General features: G+C 56.5%; 13 protein-coding genes across 13 annotated transcripts; 6 read left to right on the top strand and 7 right to left on the bottom strand.

The window, feature by feature from the left end:
- Positions 1 to 1630: 1630 nt before the first annotated feature.
- Positions 1631 to 2305, bottom strand: OT_ostta16g00130 (unnamed product; the record flags this gene model as incomplete). The annotated part of the gene is made up of 2 exons (XM_022984980.1): positions 1631 to 2025; positions 2080 to 2305. The coding sequence occupies 2 exons, from the start codon at positions 2303 to 2305 to the stop codon at positions 1631 to 1633; spliced, it is 621 nt and encodes a 206-aa protein (XP_022840279.1).
- Positions 2306 to 2402: 97 nt separating this feature from the next.
- OT_ostta16g00120 (unnamed product) lies at positions 2403 to 2694 on the bottom strand (the record flags this gene model as incomplete). Its single annotated transcript, XM_022984973.1, has 2 exons — positions 2403 to 2436; positions 2552 to 2694. 2 exons carry the CDS (start codon positions 2692 to 2694, stop codon positions 2403 to 2405), a joined length of 177 nt encoding a protein of 58 aa, XP_022840278.1.
- Positions 2695 to 2966: 272 nt separating this feature from the next.
- OT_ostta16g00110 (unnamed product) lies at positions 2967 to 3308 on the bottom strand (the record flags this gene model as incomplete). The annotated part of the gene is made up of 3 exons (XM_022984969.1): positions 2967 to 2982; positions 3195 to 3267; positions 3305 to 3308. 3 exons carry the CDS (start codon positions 3306 to 3308, stop codon positions 2967 to 2969), a joined length of 93 nt encoding a protein of 30 aa, XP_022840277.1.
- Positions 3309 to 3423: 115 nt separating this feature from the next.
- Positions 3424 to 4698, top strand: OT_ostta16g00100 (Ribosomal RNA-processing protein 7; the record flags this gene model as incomplete). Its single annotated transcript, XM_003083411.1, has 1 exon — positions 3424 to 4698. One exon carries the CDS (start codon positions 3424 to 3426, stop codon positions 4696 to 4698), a length of 1275 nt encoding a protein of 424 aa, XP_003083459.1.
- Positions 4699 to 4778: 80 nt separating this feature from the next.
- On the bottom strand, positions 4779 to 5501 carry OT_ostta16g00090 (Cadherin-like beta sandwich domain; the record flags this gene model as incomplete). Its single annotated transcript, XM_022984961.1, has 1 exon — positions 4779 to 5501. One exon carries the CDS (start codon positions 5499 to 5501, stop codon positions 4779 to 4781), a length of 723 nt encoding a protein of 240 aa, XP_022840276.1.
- Positions 5502 to 5693: 192 nt separating this feature from the next.
- On the bottom strand, positions 5694 to 6350 carry OT_ostta16g00080 (unnamed product; the record flags this gene model as incomplete). Its single annotated transcript, XM_022984954.1, has 2 exons — positions 5694 to 6112; positions 6344 to 6350. The coding sequence occupies 2 exons, from the start codon at positions 6348 to 6350 to the stop codon at positions 5694 to 5696; spliced, it is 426 nt and encodes a 141-aa protein (XP_022840275.1).
- A 309-nt stretch (positions 6351 to 6659) lies between these two features.
- Positions 6660 to 7190, top strand: OT_ostta16g00070 (Ribosomal protein S27e, zinc-binding domain; the record flags this gene model as incomplete). The annotated part of the gene is made up of 2 exons (XM_022984947.1): positions 6660 to 6662; positions 6933 to 7190. 2 exons carry the CDS (start codon positions 6660 to 6662, stop codon positions 7188 to 7190), a joined length of 261 nt encoding a protein of 86 aa, XP_022840274.1.
- Positions 7191 to 7440: 250 nt separating this feature from the next.
- Positions 7441 to 8508, bottom strand: OT_ostta16g00060 (Triose-phosphate transporter domain; the record flags this gene model as incomplete). Its single annotated transcript, XM_003083407.2, has 1 exon — positions 7441 to 8508. One exon carries the CDS (start codon positions 8506 to 8508, stop codon positions 7441 to 7443), a length of 1068 nt encoding a protein of 355 aa, XP_003083455.2.
- Positions 8509 to 8683: 175 nt separating this feature from the next.
- Positions 8684 to 10267, top strand: OT_ostta16g00050 (Rubisco LS methyltransferase, substrate-binding domain; the record flags this gene model as incomplete). The annotated part of the gene is made up of 1 exon (XM_022984940.1): positions 8684 to 10267. The coding sequence occupies one exon, from the start codon at positions 8684 to 8686 to the stop codon at positions 10265 to 10267; it is 1584 nt and encodes a 527-aa protein (XP_022840273.1).
- A 101-nt stretch (positions 10268 to 10368) lies between these two features.
- On the top strand, positions 10369 to 12505 carry OT_ostta16g00040 (AMP-dependent synthetase/ligase; the record flags this gene model as incomplete). Its single annotated transcript, XM_003083405.1, has 2 exons — positions 10369 to 10461; positions 10643 to 12505. 2 exons carry the CDS (start codon positions 10369 to 10371, stop codon positions 12503 to 12505), a joined length of 1956 nt encoding a protein of 651 aa, XP_003083453.1.
- A 278-nt stretch (positions 12506 to 12783) lies between these two features.
- Positions 12784 to 14013, bottom strand: OT_ostta16g00030 (Peptidase C14, caspase catalytic; the record flags this gene model as incomplete). The annotated part of the gene is made up of 1 exon (XM_003083404.1): positions 12784 to 14013. One exon carries the CDS (start codon positions 14011 to 14013, stop codon positions 12784 to 12786), a length of 1230 nt encoding a protein of 409 aa, XP_003083452.1.
- Positions 14014 to 14156: 143 nt separating this feature from the next.
- OT_ostta16g00020 (P-loop containing nucleoside triphosphate hydrolase) lies at positions 14157 to 17847 on the top strand (the record flags this gene model as incomplete). The annotated part of the gene is made up of 2 exons (XM_022984927.1): positions 14157 to 14321; positions 14479 to 17847. 2 exons carry the CDS (start codon positions 14157 to 14159, stop codon positions 17845 to 17847), a joined length of 3534 nt encoding a protein of 1177 aa, XP_022840272.1.
- A 397-nt stretch (positions 17848 to 18244) lies between these two features.
- OT_ostta16g00010 (unnamed product) lies at positions 18245 to 18412 on the top strand (the record flags this gene model as incomplete). Its single annotated transcript, XM_022984921.1, has 1 exon — positions 18245 to 18412. The coding sequence occupies one exon, from the start codon at positions 18245 to 18247 to the stop codon at positions 18410 to 18412; it is 168 nt and encodes a 55-aa protein (XP_022840271.1).
- Between the last annotated feature and the right edge of the window lie 211 nt (positions 18413 to 18623).

Here is an 18623-nt window from a genome sequence, read left to right as displayed (position 1 = left end):
ACGCATCCTTGCGCGCGCGCCCGTCGTCATCGCGCGCTCGCGCGCTCCCCGGCGGCGCGATGAACGCGCCACCGGGGAACAGCGCGCGCGCGATGCGATCTCGACCGATCGCCCCCTCTCCGCGCCGCGACTCCGCGTCGCGCCGCGCATCGTCCGCGAACGAGACGTACCTTTATTCCCTCGTCGATGTCGTCGCGCGCGCGCGCACGGAACGTTCGCGTTCGAGTCGAATTCGCGCGCCGCCGTCGCGCGCGATTCCAATTCGAAATCGCGCGCGCGCCGAGTGCCGACGCGACGACGCGTCGTCGTCGTCGCAGGCGTCGCGTCGCGCGCGTCCGCATCGCGTCGCGTTTTTTTTTTTTTTTTTCGCGTCCGCATCGCGTCGCCCCCCGCCGCGACGCGTCGCCACCGGACGCATCGCGGCGGGGTGTGCCGCTCGCCGGTGGCGTTCCTCGACTTTTAGGGTATTTTGTGTTCTAGACCCTAATTCTAGGGGAATTGGGTTCGAAGTTTAGGGTTTAGGGTGAGGCGGGTACGACCGCGGGGCGCGGACGGGATAGAATTACAAGCACGTCTCTCATCGACTCCCCGAATCCGTCGCGCGCGCGGCTGCCGACGTGAACTGGGTCATGAACCGCGCGTCGGCGCGTTTCTCGTCGATACCGCGTTTCTCGTCGACTCTCGATCTCGATTTCTCGTCCATTTCAGTACGCTTCTTCAGCACCTCGTCTCGATCGACTCCCCAAATCTCCACGCGCTCGATCGCGAATCGCCTGGCGCCGTACTAGTTTGTGACGTCATTGATTCACCGTCGGACATCGATCGGTACACGATGTCTTTGGCGATCGATCGGGACATTCGATCGGTCGATCGATCGGTCGATGCCTTTGGCGATCGATCGGTCGATGTCTTTGGCGATCGATCGGTCGATGCCTTTGGCGACAAAAAACACTTAGCATAGAACGCGATTCGCCGTTTCGTTGCTCCATCTATGTTAGAACGAAAATACACTATGCGTAGAACGTGATTCATCCCTTTTTGAACCTGCGTCGAACCGTCGCCAACTGTCTCACGTCGTCACGACACCGACGTCTCGCGGCGCGACATGCTCGGACACATCATCGGAAGGATCCGGCATCGATCACCGAGTACATCTCCGAGTGGCTCGCGGTCACCGGTGGCGAACAGCGACTCGGAGGACGAACCGTGGGACGACGATGATCCTCGACTGAGAATTGTCAATCCGAAGCCTCGAGCAGACATGCTACTCGAGTTCCAGTGGAGCTCGCTTGCACACGAATCGGACGTCGCAGAGCTGCTTCAGCGCATCGGCATCGATATCGCGACCGTCGTGCTCAGGCGGAAGCGGTACACCGCGAGCAGAGCAGAGTGTTTTGACTACAAGTGCAAGGAGCACCATACGTGCGGGTGTCGCTACGCCTTGACGGTGACATTCGATTCGAACGGCTATGGTAACATCAAGTCGATTGAGCGAGAACACAACGCGCATGCGCCGCGAGTTCGCGCACGAGTAACGCCGACTCGAGAGCAGCGGGCATTTCTCGAGAATGCAACTCAACTCGGCGTATTTCCGGTACGTATCGTGGAGCAGATGAGGAACAGGAACATCTTAGGGGACCTGACTCTCAAGCAAGTGCAGCGATTCAAAACGAATCATGCGAAGAAACTCCTCGGCGTCGATGGATTTCATGGGACGACCGGTGAATATGAAGCGCTGTTGGATGCTAACGCGATTGAGCGTGTCTCCGGAAATCGAGCAGGTGTCTTGGACTATGCGGTGACAACGTGTACCTTCCCGGTAGAGATCCAGGCCGTGATTAGCTCGAAGGAGCTCATGAGACGGTTCGCCACAGGCGTCGGATTCGGTGTTTCGACGCTCGCGATCGACGGTACCTATAAGCTGAACAAGGAGAAGCATGTCATTCTCGTGTGGGGCTCGCACAACTTCCACCAACAGTTTGCCCTGGGTGGTTTTGCGATCGTGCCGTCGGAATCGACCGAGCACTACGAGTGGACGTTTAATGCTATCTTCAAATATGCATCAAAGTATACCCCTACCGAGATGAACCGCCTGCTCCCCGACCACGACAAGCACGTGTGGCTGATGGGCGATGGCGCCGCTAGCATCTCCGCAGGTGCACGAAACAGCTGCAAGAAGCACAAGAAAACATATAATCGCGGAGTCTGCTGGTTTCATGTTATGAAAGCAGTTCGAGATAATGCCGCAAAAGTGAGCGATCCAGGCAACTTCGCCGAAATCAAAGCCGACATATGGGATCTCCATGGAATCCCGTACCCATGCGCTGAGTTCAAAAAAACATGCGAGCGCATGTTTGTGGTCAAGTGGGAATCTCGACGCGAAAGCTGCTTCGCGGAGTATTTCAACGATACCTGGGCAGGGACAGGCTACTCGTTCTGCGACTCGTTACCGGGGTTAGTCACGAGTAACAACTGCGTCGAGAATTTCAATCGCCAAGTCAAGGACGAGTTCGCTCGAAAGATTCCTCATCTCCACGAGACGATCGCTCACCTTGCGAAGATCACTGAGCGAGAGCTCATCGATCGCATGCCGAATTGGGATACGACATATCCCACAATGAACCCAGCCGACTGGGATGCCACAGACAAGTTCATGCGGGAACACGTGAATAAGCATCCAGAACGCATCCCCATCGACTCACAGCTCACCTTGTACGTGCGCGCTGATGTCATGCTTCACACAAAGAGGCTCTCGCAAGAACTATGTCCCGCGGGGAGCGATGCTGAACGCGCCGTCGTGCGCACCCAACTCCTTCACGAAGCAGCGACGAAGTTCGCCACTTTCTATCGAGACAGCATGCTCGGCGGCGTACTCGAGCCGGGCACCGACTTCGACACCGCCATGCGGCAATCGACTCTGTTCTACGCCGTGACCCCGCTACCGAACGCAGAGTCAAACGCATACGTCAAGTTTTCGTGCACCTGCGTCGGGGACAAGAATAATCGAGGCTATCAGTACTCGCGAAAGTGTAAACACGTGTTCGCAGAAGGCTTCATCACCAAAACCATCGACACGCTCCCCTACGGGTTCAACCCCGTTGATACGGCGCCTAGGCCCGGTCGAGGCGCCGCAATGCGCCCCGCGCTGACGCATCAACCGACAACGGGCGAACGGCTTCGCTCGATCGGCTTACCAGAGAACTACCGACTGTCCTGAAGAAGAGGGGAAAGAATCCAGCTCTTGGACGGGCCGGGATACCCGCTGAGCTCTCGCGCTACGACGACGCGGCGGTCAAGAGACCGCGCATGAAGCGCGCGTGGACTCCAATTTTGTAAATAATGACCCCAGGGCCGATCCTTCGTCCACCGCGCGCGGCGTCGCGCGCTGACGTCCACCGGACGTGGTCGGACATCGAGTCGTCGATGTCCGCCTATGGGCAAACAGTACGTATCCGCTACGTTCTACCATGGGCATCCCACGTTCTACCATGGGCATCCCACGTTCTAAGCATAGGTGCCCTACGTTCTAACCATAGGTGCCCTACGTCTCATGCTAAGTGGTCCGCCGTATCGATCGGTATCGATCGGTGTGTCGGTGTCCGTCGGTGTCGGTCGATCGCGGCGCGCGCGGGGGCGTCGACGCCAGCGTCGCGCGGGATGCCGTCCGGTGCCGCGCGACGAAAACGAAAGAGAGAGAATGAAAAGACGAGGGCGTGGGAACGACTCGACGCCCTCGACGGCGACGTCGAGGCGTACGAGAAGACGTTAGAGCTCGAGGCGACGGCGCGAAGACGAGAGGCGGCGGCGACGAGACGATTGGCGGACGTCGAGCGATTGAACGCGAGCGCTCTGCGCGGTGGGGACGGGAGAACGGATGAACGACGGAACCAGGGCACCGCCGCGGGGTCGTTGGGATTGGCGAACGCGACGAGAATCGCCGTTCGCGTGGCAAGAGACTCTCCGCACGCGCTGGAGATGCTGTGCTGCGCGACGAGCGACGGCGACTGCGTCTTCGCGTGCGCGCAGCCGAAATCTTGGGGACGACGAGGTGTTGAAATCATTTTCAAAGAGCTCGGTTTCGACGTCATCGAGTACGACGAAGTGACACTGAGCAAGGCGCCGGGTTTGACCGCGTGCGTCGTTCGCCTGCGGGCGGAACCTTCGACAAAGAAAAAGTCGAAGAATGACGGAGGCAGCGCCGCGGAGACGCTCTTAGCGCGCGCAGAGGCGCTGATAGAACCAATCCAAGCCCCGAACCTGACAGATGGCGAGGAAGATGCGAGTTTGGGAGGTCTCGGCGCGTGGGTCGGCGCGCACCGCAGACGGCGCGCGGGAGGCGCGAAGGCAGTTTCGTCCGGTATCGACGCCTGGTTCGAGAAGAAAGAGGCCGAAGAAGATGCGGCACGAGAAGCTATAAATGCGGCAAAAGCAGACGATGGGTGGACGGTGGTTCAGGCGAAGAGAGGACGCAAGAAGACGACGGCGGATGACGAAACGGGCACTACGGTGGGCGGTATTCGAGCCGCGACGGCGGATGGCAGGAGGAAAGAGGTCAAGAAGATTGCGAACGAACAGTTTTATAGGTTTCAGACAAAAGAAAAGAGACGTTCTGAGATCATGGAGCTTCAGGCGAAGTTCGAGGAGGATAAACAACGCATTGCTCGGCTCAAAGCGGCGCGCAAGTTTAAGCCATTGTAGCATCTCATCATAGAGGCAATGTTTGTGATAGATCATCTCTTGGTAGGCTATTTTCTGCATAAAAATCGAACGTGAATCGCCTAGTGCCCGTGTCCGTGGGAATGTTTCTCTTCGTGTCCGTGTCCGTGGGAATGTTTCTCTTCGTGCCCGTGTCCGTGGGAATGTTTCTCTTCGTGTCCGTGTCCGTGGGAATGTTTCTCTTCGTGCCCGTGCCCGTGGGAATGCTTTTCCTCGTGCCCGTGTCCGTGGGAATGTTTCTCTTCGTGCCCGTGACCATGACACTCCTCGCCATCGCCGTGACTATGCTCACACTTGGCCTTTTTATCATCGTGCGAGTGTCCGTGCGAGTGGTGCGTTCCGTCGCACGGGACGCCGTCGTGCGAATGCCCGTGATGCTCAGGTTCCGCATTCTCAACCTTCGGCTTCTCCTTCATCACCACCTCGCCCTCGTTCGACATTTCGCTCGATACTTTCACCGTGAGCGTGTAAGTCGTCATCTCTCCGCTCGAGGACTCGACGACGATTGACACGGGTCCGCTCGCCGGTCGCGTCGCCATGTTCCCCGTGACGCCGTCGATTGAGATCTTACACCCAGGAACGAGCGTGCTCGCCATGACGTTCACGTGCGTCGCCTTGGACGCGATCATGACGTCATATGCGACGTGCGCGCCCGTGAATTTGGGATCGATCGTCGCCGCGAGCTTGACGAAACCCTTTGAGTTTTGGTCGTCGAGCGTTTCCGACGCGTCGTCCAGAGGACGCCTGGCGTCCACCTTGAGAAACGCGAGCGTGGGAGGAGACATCGCGCGTGCGGGGTCTGTGTTCGGACGAACGATGCGATTCGTTCGCGCGTCGTCGATCGTCGACCGTCAGCCGAGACGCGTCGGAGTGTGCGGCGCGCGAGCGCCCGTCTCGCGCGTGGAAGGCCTGGATACTTAGAGAAGAAGGTTTGATTAAATGGATGCACCATCGAGACAGCTACGTCGACGCCGCGGTTAGAGGAAATCCATGAACGCATCGTTCTCTTCCTCGGCCTTCTCCTCCCCAAAGTTCAACGCGGTGAACATGAAATCCGCCTTGCCGCCCGGGACGATGAGGCCCTTGAACGTTTGCTTGCCCCTGAGGAGCTTGTTCAACGCGAAGTGCTGCTCGTCGCCCAACTTTTGGTCGCCCATGTAGAAAACGGCGGAGACCTTGTCGTTTTCATAGTCATCGACGCAGAAGACGAACTCTTCCTCCCACGTCGGATCGAGACCCGGGAGCGTGGCGCTCTCGTACTTTTGATCCTTGTACGTCAAGACAACCTTGCACGTGGGCTTCTCGATGCCGTAAAACTTGAGGTCGATCTTCTTGACGTTGCAGCAGTTGACCTCGACGCGGAGTTCGTGCGGGCCGGAGCCGAGCTTCTTCAAGTCTGTCATCGCGGGAGAGCGAGAAATTCGTCAGTCCTTCGTTCGAGTCGAGTCTGTCTTTGGATAAAAGCCGTGACGATGCGATCGATCGGAGTCATCATCCAACCTTTGTCGCCCGTCCCGTTCGCGACGCGCGAGGACGCGCGCGCGCGCGAGGACGCGCGCGAGGGCTTCATCGAGGCGTCCGATCCCACGGTCGCATCGCGAGATTGTCGCTCAAAAGTAAATCGTACCGGACATGGGAATCGCGAGACGTCGAGCGAGGTGTGAGCCCGCCGCCGTCGGCGGCCGTGAGACCATCGACGGTCGATCGTCGCGGTCGGTCGTCGCGGTCGGTCGTCGCGGTCGTGTCAACGAGGGATTCTCCATGGGCCTCATGTGTTGTTCAATATGTACGATTTGGATATAAATCACTCAGGACCACATCCTTGACTGGTGACTCGTGACTCGTGACTCGTGCCCCGACGACGCGTCCGTCTCGACGCCCGCGCGCGACGCCAACGCGCGCGACGGCCGATCCGCCTTTCCGAGGAGCGTCGAGGAGCTAACATGGTGCGTCGACGTCGATGAAGGCGACCGTACGCGAGAATGCTCGATCGCACGCGTCGCGCGACGCTCTATGCGATCGCGACGTCGCGCGAGGACGCGAACGAGGCGTCGATCGTCGACGATGTGTTTGACCCTAACGCGGCGACCGCTTCGGCGCGTCGCCCGCGGTCATCGACGAACGCGCGCGATTGGAGCGGTGACGAGCGAGGAGAAGATAATATTACATTCATGCAGACACTAACCGCACGCGCGCTCGCGCACGTCCGAACGCAGGTGCTCGCGCAAGACATCGATCTCCTGAACCCGCCCGCCGCGCTCGAGGCGGGCAAGCACAAGCTCAAGCGATTGGTTCAATCGCCGAACTCGTTCTTCATGGACGTCAAGTGCCAGGGTTGCTTCAATATCACTACGGTGTTCTCGCACTCTCAAACTGTCGTTCTCTGCGGCTCGTGCTCGGCGGTGCTCTGCCAGCCGACTGGTGGTAAGGCCCGACTCACCGAGGGTTGCTCGTTCCGACGCAAGGGCGATTAATTCGTCGCTGCTGCCGTCGTAGAGGCCATGCATTCGTAGTCGTAGATTGATGAGCGGTTTAGGGTCTGTCGCCCGTTTAGCGTGCAAGGGGCAGACGTGGGAGAACATTGAGGCGCGAAGTTGTAACGAAAATTTTCGCGTACTGGTTAACAACTGTGCAAACAAGTCGGTTACAATCCATCCTTGACGCTACGACGGGGACTATTCGTTCGAATGCGGTGACTTGACTATAACGCTCTATCGAATCTCCTCACGCCCCGCCGCCACCCGCCTTTTTGGCTTGTTCACGTTTCTTCTCGCGAAGTTTGTTGATGTTGTACAGAAACACGGACAAGAAGGCAATAACGTAGCCAACGTAGTTCAGGAACGTTACCTTGTTCCCGAAGAAGTGTTGCGACGCGAAGATGAGCATCCAATCCTTGATCACGCCAGCGATGTTCATCGTAAGGGCACTCGTCTTCCCTATGAGTAAGAAGACCGCCAAGTTGAGCGCAAAGGCGCACAGCGCGTTGAAGATGAGCATGTTCCAGTCAAACACGAGCGCCGCGTCAGCCATCATGGCGGGATACTCGACAAAAATCAATGGGAAGAAGAGGAAGAACGCACACGCCGGAGAGACGTAGTACAGAGACTGCAGTGGATTCATCGCCATGCCCTGACGGGTGATCAATATTTGCACCAGCATCAGGCGCACCGCCTCGAAGAGCAGCGCGCTGAGCTGCTGCGTCACCCCGAGCGTGTCAAAATTCAACTCGCCGTACGCCGCGATGGCAACACCGATGGCGATGATGATCATGTTCATCGATGTGCTCACGCTGAACTTTTCCATCCTACAAAAAACACCCACTATGTATACCAACCCGGGCATGAGCGCCTTCGTCATCTGAATGAACGACACGCTAAGGTGCAGGTACGCCGAATTACTCAACCAGAGTGACGCGGCGTAGAAGAATCCAATCGGCATCACTCGTCTCATGTATTCTCTCTTCGTCATCTTCAACCTCGTCGTGACTTTGAAGACTCGAACGAGGACGGTGACGACGCTGGTGCAGAACACCATGTGCCACATCGTCAACGCAACCGGGTACCCGAACCCACTGTACGCCAGGATCCACTTGTTAAACATGATCACAGCCATGGATATGGACATCCACACCGCGACAAAGAAGTAGGCGCGCATGCACGACCGCGCGATCGAGTTCTCCCTCTGTTGTGTTTTGACACCGTTCGCGGATGAATCTTGTCGGAACACCGACGGCGAGGCCTTGTCGCTCGACGCGGCGCCCTCGGTGGGCGACTGCACGAGGACGGATCGCATGGTGGTGCGAACGCGTTTAAGCGATCGATCGAGTCGCGATCTCACGCCTCCGACGCCCGTCTCGTCTCGTGAAGAATCAACAGCGTCCCGGCCCGATCATCGGCGCCTCACTGGTTTGTGTGTGCGCGCGCGCGTGGCGGTCACGCCGCTTCGAGCGCCGCACGCGGCGACGCGCATGCTCGCGCGTCGAGCGTTCGACGGGTTGAGACGAACGCGAATCACCGCGCGTCGTTCGATCGCGTTAAACATGAAAGACGTCGGTGAGGACGGAAACTCGACCTCGGTTCCGTGGTGGAGACGGTCGAGCGTGATTGCGACGAGAGCGACGTCTTCGAATGCGACGCCGAGCGCGCAGGACGAGAAGATCGCCACGGAGGCGACATCGAGGGCGCAGGCATCCGTGTTAGCCACGTTCGCGAGCTGGTTCGCCAATCGCTCGGGGACGATACATCCCGCGGTGAAGATGACGTATCGCCCGCAGAGCGGGTGGTTGCTCGAGGCGAATGAAAACATCCAGGCGAACGAGCGCTTGGTTTTTCTGCCTTCCACCTTAATGCTAAGATGTGACGGAGAAAACATAAGTGAAGCGCTCCGAAGGGTCATCGAGGGCGTTCCGGGGGAGTTCTGGAGCTCCAAGCTGGGACTCGTGCTCCTACGCGAGCGCGTTGCGGGTCAGCACTCCGCCTTCGCGCCATACGTGAACCTTTTGCCGTCCGTGCACGAGGGATCACCGACATTTTTTCAACCCGAGGCGATTCAAGAGTTACAATACGCGCCGTTGGTGGCGCAGGTGAACAAGCGCGCACGTTTTCTGGCCAGCTTTTTCCGAGCTGCTGGCGGCGCCATGACGGTGGATGACGGCGAAGCGTATGTCAACGAGAGTCATCCTGAACGCCGACGCGTCGAGATGACGATTGACGCCAACGCGTTGGGTTGGGCGACTGTATGCGCTAGCAGCAGAGCGTTTCGGGTCGAAAAATCTTCCATGCCGACATTACTACCAGTGATCGACGTTTGCAACCACTCGTTTGACGCTTCGGCTCGCGTGCGCGAGTGTGAAAACGGCGTGGAGTTGGTGACGACGAGAGATCTCAAGGCTGGCCAGCCGATAGAACTCTGCTACGGTGAATTATCGAACGACGAGCTGTTCCTAGACTACGGCTTCATCGTCGAAGACAACGCCTTCGATACGGTAAAACTTCGATGGGATCTCAAACTGATCGAGTTGGCGAGAGAAATTGGTGGATTGGCAACCGCTCCTATAGGTGCCGCCGCGGCGGTAGATGACGAACACGGATCTAGTACTAGTATCGATGACGTGGTATTGCTTGCCCCGTTTCAGAAACAAGCGTTGGAGCGCATCGGTCTCAGTGCAGACGGTGGCGGCAACGTCGAACTGAATATTCGCGCGAGCGGAGACGTCATGGACAAGAAAGCGCTCGCTGGTTTGCGCGTCTTATACTCTAAGACGGCTGCCGAGGCGTCGCGAGCGGCCGACGCGCCGTACGGCGAGATCGGTGCGCGCGTTGTCTCGACGGATGTCGAAATCAAAGCTCTTCGAACGTCCATGGCGCTCGCAGCGTTGGCGCTTGGGAATTTTCCAACCACTCTAGCCGAGGACCGCGAGTCTCTGCGCGACGGCTCTGTCGCGTCGCCCCAGGCGCGACTAGCGGTGAGGTATCGCGTGGAGAAGAAGAAGATATTAATCGCGTGCATGGCTCGCCTGAACGCCTCGATCGAGGATGCACTTAGAGAGTAGTAGTGAAAGCATGGTCCCAACCGAAACCTCTTGGGCCTTTTTCCCGCTCAAATAATTCGTCATCCTCGTCACTTCTCGTCACCGAATTGACACAATTCAAGATGAAGTACACCGTCACCGCCGACGCGGAGGCCGAGATCTCGCTCGAGGGCGAGCACGAGCACGCGAAAGCGACTCCGCGAACCGTGGTGGAGGTGCGTCGAGGCGATGCGTACCCGATGGATGACGAAACACGACCGCGAACACGACCGATCGCCACGATGGGCCCCTTTCGGATTATTCTCAACACCTCGTTGCCTGCGCGTTCGCGATCGCTACGGACGACGGGCGAGGCGAACGACGACTAACGGTCGTGTTCTCACGTATCGCTCGTAGGTCTTCAAGGCTGCCGCCGAGTCCAAGCTCGCAGATACCACCGCTCTGGTGTCGTGCACGGGTGAAAAGCACACGGTGAAGGAGTATTACAATTCTTGTCGCGACGCTGCGAAGAGTTTCATTCACCTGGGGCTCGAACGATTTGAATCCGTGTGCATCTTGGGTTTTAACTCGCCGGAATGGCTTATGTCCAACAACGGCGCAATCTTAGCGGGTGGTTTTGCCGCAGGCATCTACACGACGAACGAACCGCCCGCATGCGAGTTCATCATCCAAGACTCGAGTGCACGCGTGGTCGTCGTCGATGGTCAAAAACAATTGGATAAACTTATCGCGATTCGCAAACGTTTACCGAAGCTCAAGGCGATCGTCATGTACCGTGATGAGACGTTCAGTGACCCTGAGGGCGAGAAGGACTCTTCCCTCGCGAAGGTGTACACGTGGAAGGATTTCATGAAGTTGGGCGCGAGCGTGAGCGACAAAGTCCTTGAGGCGCGCATGAACGCACAAAAGCCCGGTCATTGCTGTACGCTCATTTACACGTCCGGCACTACGGGTAACCCGAAAGGTGTCATGATTTCGCACGACAACGCTGTGTGGACCGCGAAGGCGAACATTCTGCACAACCCGACAATCACCGCCGGACCGCTTCGTGTCGTGTCATACTTGCCGCTCTCCCACATTGCGGCGCAAATCGTGGACATTCACTCGCCCTTGATTTGTATGGTTGATTTCGAGAGATCGGCTTCGGTGCACTTCGCGCGTCCGGACGCGCTGAAGGGCACGCTCAAGGAAACGCTCATCGAAGCTCGACCGACCGTGTTCTTTGCCGTGCCGCGCGTGTGGGAAAAGTTCGCCGAAGCCATGCAAGCAGCGGGGAAGAACGTCACTGGCCTTAAGAAGACGATCTCAACCTTCATGAAGGGCAAATGCTCGGTCGAATACGAGGCTTCTCAAATCGGCGCCACGACAGGACATCCTTTCCTTGGTGGTTTCGCAAAGTCGTTCATGCGCAAAAAAGCGCACTCTCGCATCGGTCTCGATCAAGCGCGCGTCTGCCTCACGGGTGCCGCGCCGATCATGAAGCACACACTCGATTACTTCGGTTCCATCGGTATTCACATTCTTGAGGTTTACGGCATGTCCGAAAACACCGGTCCGCAAAACGTGTGCAAGCCCGATTACTTCAAGGCTGGAACGTGCGGCTTGACGATTCCGGGTACGGAGGTCAAACTTGATCACGTCAAGGGACGGGATAAGGAAGGCGAAGGGGAGATTTGCTTCAGAGGACGTCACATCATGATGGGCTACCTCAACAACATGGCCAAGACGCAAGAGAGCATCGACCAAGACGGTTGGTTGCACAGCGGCGACGTTGGCTACATCGATCCAAAGACCAACTTGCTGTCAATCACCGGTCGCATCAAGGAGCTCATCATCACTGCGGGCGGTGAAAACATCGCTCCCGTGCCGGTGGAAGACGCCATCAAGTCTTTTTGCCCGGCTATCTCGAACATCATGATGATTGGCGACAAGCGCAAGTATAACACGGCGCTCATCACCCTTCGTCAAGTTCCTGACGGCGAAGGATTCACTGAGAAGCTCTTCGGTACATCTCTCGAAGTGAACCCGAGCGTGACGACTGTCAAGGAGGCTCAAAAGGACTCGAAGTGGGCAGCTTACATTCAAGAGGGCATCGACAAGTACAACAAGACCGCTGTTTCGAATGCGCAACGTATTCAAAAATTCAAGATTCTCGACACCGATTTCAGCGTCCCAGGCGGTGAACTTACAGGCACTCAGAAGCTCAAGCGCAACGTCGTGACCGAAAAGTACGCTTCCGTGATCGAGTCCATGTACTAGATACATCCTTTTAATAAAGACCAACAATGTGATCTATTGCATGACGCCAAGCTTGTCTGCGCGATTGCTTTGCAGGCGTAGACGGCAGCGCTCATGTATTTTAGGAGAAACCGCGGGTAATCAATCTGCAACTTGCGCCAACCGACGATGTATTTTGCATCACTTCGCATCGGCCTGATCATGGACTAGTTACGATAAAATGCGTATTTTGATTACTGAAATGACGACAACATACAAGTACAGGTACCGGTTCCGCATGAAAACAACGTCGATTCAGGCTAGAGTTGTGCCATCGCAGAAATCATGCTCACTGTGCGTGACTGTTCGTCCTGATTCAACACTAATGTCTGTCTTGGTTTGAGCTCGTCGACTATTGTCTCGACCGATTCGACCGCCGTATCACACTTATATTGCAGTGACGACGTCTCCTCAGCGAGTGCCAAGAAGTCTCTGACGATCTCGCCCGCGTTTGGCACCAACCACAACGGCATCAAGGCCGGCGGTTTGTTTTTCCCATTCTTCGCGTCCTTAATATCTCGCTCGTCCGGAATGGTGATATTAACGCACGAGTACGGTAGCTCATGCAGCGCATGTTCGCCTCCACCGCCGTACGAATCGATGAACACGGTGAGATGTGTCATTGAAGGCAGCGCTTGGATGAGCGCCTCTCTGAGTTCTCGTCGTGTGATCCTGTTCGTACTCGGGTCGATCGGCGTGTCCGAAGCGCACAGTGCCGTTTTATCTAGACCCTTACGGCTCTTATCAACGATGTCCTCCACCTCAAACGCTCGACCCGAAAAGTAAAAAAAGAGCGAATCGCCCTCTTTGACGTCGGACGTGAGCCATCTACATGCCTTTAAAATCGCCCTCTTCGTGCACGTGCGATTAATGGATGCATCTTGCACGTTCACTTCGGCGTCGTCAAGGAGGACCATCATCTCGTCGTCGTCGTCGTATCCGCAGTAATTCTTGAGATATTCTCGCATGCGAATCGCGTCTTGTCCTCGTCGACGCAGTCGCCATGAGTCCGTGGCACACTCTTCGTAGTTCACGCCGATGAATACGCCTCGCTTTCGGCCCACAGTTCGCGCCGGGCGAGAAAACGTCGCGCGTTCCGTTTCTAGCTGCACCTCTCTCGTCGAGGACACGCGGATCGAGCTCGATGTCCCCGGAGGGAGTCGCTGCATAGCTCTTTGCACGCGCCGCAGAGTCGTCGCCCACGTCGCCGTCGAAGGCGTCCCGTCTCGACGCACGAGTTCGTTCAGCGTCGCCCGCGTGAGCACCCCGCCCGTCTTCGCGCACTCTCTCATGCGTTCGTATCGCCGCGTCGCCATGAATATCCGTCGTTCCTGCGCGTCGTCGTCGCTCTCGTCACCGTCCTCGACCGTTGCCACCGACGCGCGCTTGGACGCCTCGTACGCGCGCGCGTCGAGGTACGACGCCGATCGATCCCTCGACGCGGCGATGAGCAACACCGTCCCCGGATCACCGAGAGCGGTCGTCTCCATCGGTGACGGGGGCGACGCGCGCGCGGTGTGACGCACGCCATGGACGGATGCGAGCGTCGACGACGACAACGTCCGCATCGTCGACGTCTCGACATCGCGTCGCCGACGAGCGATCGAGCGTGACGACGAAGACACCGCGCGCGATGGATGAGCTCGATCGCGGTCGCGTCGATCGGGACGACGCGAGCGGGCTCCCGTCGTCGTCGACACCCCTCGGCGCTCAAAAAGATGACGGACTCGGAGCGCACGAGAGCGTGAGCGAGATCGTGAGCGAGGTGTTTTCGGGATACGCGTGCCACTCCATCGAGGTAGGACGACGACGCGTGGGAGGATGTGTGTTCTCACGACGCCCTCGCGTCCTCACGAGCGTCTCAGACGGCGCGGGGAAGGCGATCGGGGAGAGACGGAACGGCTTTGAAGGCTTTCAAAGCGCGACGACTGACGCCGTTTCTCCGTGACGCACAGAGAGGGATCGAGCACCCAGGAGACATCGCGGAGGCGGCATCACTAGGATCGATCGATTTACCGCCGGCTAAATATCCGCTCTTCGACGCCATCCGCGACGAGCTCGTGGACACGGGAAAGCTCAGCAAGCTCCAGTTGGAGGGCATCTTGTTCGCTTGTCAGAAGCACTGCGAATTTGCACCGGACGGTAAGCGTGCGGGATTCATGATTGGTGACGGCGCCGGAGTGGGGAAAGGACGACAAATCAGCGGGATCATAATCGATAACTTCGTGAGAGGGCGACGGAAAGCAGTTTGGATTTCAAGCAGCGGCGACTTGCATCGCGACGCGGAACGTGACTTGGGCGATTTAGGTTGCACGATCAAGGTGATCAACAGTTGCCCAGAAATTGATCGCGAGACTCGTGCTTTCGGACTGTCGAAGGACTATCAAGAGGGCGTTCTTTTCACCACGTATAGCACGCTCGTAAGCAAGACGCAAAAGAAGAATCGATTAGAACAAATCATCGAGTGGTTTGGCGGCGAAAACGCTGACGGAGTGGTGATTTTTGACGAGTGCCATAAGGCGAAGAATTTCAGTGCGGCCGCGGATACAGGGAGCAAAGTCGCCTCGGCGGTGATTACATTCCAGGATCGATGTCCTCTCGCTCGTGTGGTTTATGCGAGCGCCACAGGAATCAGTGAAGTTGGAAACATGACGTATCTCTCTCGTTTGGGCTTCTGGGGCAAGGGAACGCCATTTAAATCCGCCGATAGATTCATCGAGAGCATGAAATCGCGCGGGGTCGGCTTTTTGGAGATGCTTGCCATGGAAATGAAAGCCAGTGGCAAGTACGTGAGTCGCGGATTATCATTTCGACAGGCTGAGTTTGAACAACACACCATTAAGCTATCAAAGGAACAACGGAAGATGTACAACGATGCGTGCGATTTGCTCTCTCTTATTCGAGGCGCGTGCGTCGAGGCCGTGAATCGAACAGGGAGCGATAGAAAGAGCATCATGGGGGCGTACTGGAGCGTGCACCAGCGCTTCTTCAAGTTGCTCTGCATTAGTATGAAGGTTCCCAACGTCATCGCCAAGGCGAACGAGGCTCTCGCACAGGGAAACTGCGTCGTCATAGGATTGCAAACAACCGGCGAAGCACAAGACAGTTCGGCCGATTTGAAGTTTGGTGACGACGTGACCAAGTGGGGATTCGTGAGCACGACGCGTGAGATGCTCGTCAGCTTCTTGCACGTGCACTTCCCAACGGAGATTCGGGGAGCTTCTGATGGGGCGGCAGTGGAAAACAAGGCACCACCGCCCGACTGGACAGCGGATAATTGGAAACGAGCGGGCGGCGGCGAGAGTACCCGCGATGGAGAGTACGCGGGGCGATTCCATACGGACGCACCGCCGTTGGTAGATGAAGAGCTCGCTGATGCGAAGGAAGAACTGATAAAGAAGGTCATCAACCTTGATCTCCCGCCAAACTTTCTTGATGCACTCATCGATGGATTCGGTGGTCCTGATCAAGTCGCAGAACTCACGGGTAGGAGCGGCCGCATCGTTCGACGCGGATCAAAGTTATTGTACGAAGCCCGCGGTACGACAGCCTCGAGGAAAGGTTCGTCCATCAGCGGCGATGGTGACGTTCTGGGCGTCAACATCGCTGAAAAGAATGCGTTCATGAGTGGCGAGAAGCTTGTCGCGATCATTTCCGACGCGGCGAGTACAGGTATCTCTTTACACGCCTCGAAAGGCGCGGCGAATGTTCGACGGCGCGTGCATATCACGATCGAGCTTCCGTGGAGTGCGGACAAGGCTATTCAGCAGCTTGGTCGCACGCATCGCTCGAATCAGGTCACTGGACCAGTGTACGTCATGTGCTCGACGAACATCGGAGGAGAACGACGCTTCGTTGCCGCGGTCGCTCGTCGTCTGCAAAGTCTCGGCGCGTTGACTCGTGGCGATAGAAGAGCTGCGACGGGGATCGATCTATCTGATGGAAATGTCGATTCGTCGCTAGGACGTGAAGCGTTGAAGAAAGTGTACGAATCGCTCGTCGCTTTGGATTCAAAATTACCATCTGGCGTCTCGTTTGAGGGTATCATGGCGCACGTGAACGAAGACGATCTCGAGGAGGGCAAACCCATACGGAACTGGGATGACTTGAAGCTGAGTCTTCGATCCGCGCTGCTCGAGCTCGGAGTGCAGGTGGGGTTGCGAAACGAAGGGTTCTCTGTAGAAGAAGTGTCCTTACTGCAGGAAATCGGCTACGGCAATAAGGATCTAGGAGACGTGCGCAGATTCCTGAATAGGCTTCTTGGTTTGCGATTGCGCGAACAAAATCTGATGTTTGCATATTTCGCCGAGACGTTGGATTGCCAAATCAAGCTCGCCAAAGCCGAGGGCAAGTATACCGAGGGAGTAAGCGATCTCGGAGGGTCGTCGATACGCATCGCAGAAGAATCGAACGTGATTCTGAAGGATCCATATCACGGTCAAACGCTCGTTTCTACGAAGATTTTCATTGATCGAGGTATTTCATTCGAACGCGCGCTTGCGATTTTGCAGAAGGGCAAAAGAACTGATCGTGATGGCTTTTACAAGATGAAGCGTGAAATGTACGGTCGTGCGCAAGTCGTCTTGGCGATAAGCAAACCTGGTTCAAGGAATCTATTCATGTTGTGGCGCCCTAATACCGGACCGAGCTTGTTTGAGATGGAGTATGACGAACTTCGACAGAAGTACAAGATTTGTGACTTGGAAAGTGCGAAACAACCTTGGAAAGACGTGTACGAGGTGACCGAGACGTCTTGCATGCACGGAAAGAATTGCCACGTGCGACAGACCATGGGCGAGTGCACTGCGGGTAAGCGAACTGTGGATTGTACCGTGATCAGCGGTGCCGTTGTGCCGTGCTGGGGAGAGTTGGAGCGCACGTTGGATCGTAACGCGCACAAATTCAACAAGGCTGATCGAGGCATGCGAACGGTTCGAGTGATAGATGAAGATGGGCGCAAAGTGATTGGTTTGCGGTATCCCGAATCGCTCCTCGCGAACGTCAAAGAGCAAGTAGAAATTCAGTGGGCTGAGAAGTTTTCAAACTTGGAAAACTTGAAGCTTCTCGACGGCGATGGTGATGACGCTCTGACTGCCGTTTTAGGGGTCACTGTCGAGCCGCCAACTCCTGTCGACGCGGCGTCCATGGCAAAGTGCTTCCGCAAGGTAAAGACGATGAAGGACTTCTTCGGCGCGGCAACGACGAAGACAGACAATGCTTTGAATGTTCCGAAAAGGCCCGCGGGTCCTGTCGCGGAGAGCACGCTCGCGCACAAAAAGGCCAAGCCTGCACCGAACGCGTTCTTCGATCTTACGCGCACCTGATTGTTTGACTCAAGGCGAGCCGTTGTGAAACACGAGAAGAGAAGCACCGTCGATCGAAATTACGCTCGGCGTCGTCGCGCGACGCCGACGACCCATCGCACGCACGCGGGTGAAGAAGTGCAAAAGTGCCCGCAAGTGAGAGAAAAATACCCATAACTCGACATATTTCCGTGAAACTGTTTTTCTTTGCGAAGTGCTCGATTCGTTGTAATAAGCACATGCGCGCAGAATTCGATGACGCTACCTAACGAATAATTTTTGCTTTTGCGCGCGGAAAAATACCTGTAACAATGTGGTAACCATGTTCCAGAACCCCGCGAAGGTGGACAAAATCTTCAAGTGTGTGATCCACACGAAGCTATCATGATACGGCGTCCGTGTCGCGATGCCGGTGAAAATGGCGGTAGAAGTCATCGACAGCGTCGAGAAACAAGTCCAATTTTTAGGGTATTTTATTGTACATTTTCTAAACCCTAATTCTATAGGGGTATGTCCTGTCCACGGTGTGTCTGTCTCTTTTCGTGGTGGTGTTGCTCTCGGTTTAGGATCCTCCTGTATGTTCTAGACCCTAATTCTAGGGGAATTGGGTTCGAGGTTTAGGGTTCTAGGGTTTAGGGTTTAGGGTTTAGGGTTTAGGGTTTAGGGTTTAGGGTTTAGGGTTTAGGGTTTAGGGTTTAGGGTTTAGGGTTTAGGGTTTAGGGTTTAGGGTTTAGGGTTTAGGGTTTAGGGTTTAGGGTTTAGGGTTTAGGGTTTAGGGTTTAGGGTTTAGGGTTTAG

The sequence above is a fragment of the Ostreococcus tauri genome (assembly GCF_000214015.3).
Source record: "Ostreococcus tauri WGS project CAID00000000 data, contig chromosome 16, whole genome shotgun sequence".
Taxonomy (NCBI): Eukaryota; Viridiplantae; Chlorophyta; class Mamiellophyceae; order Mamiellales; family Bathycoccaceae; genus Ostreococcus; species Ostreococcus tauri.
Note: the sequence above shows the minus strand (reverse complement) of the source record. Positions and strands in the feature narration are given on the sequence as shown.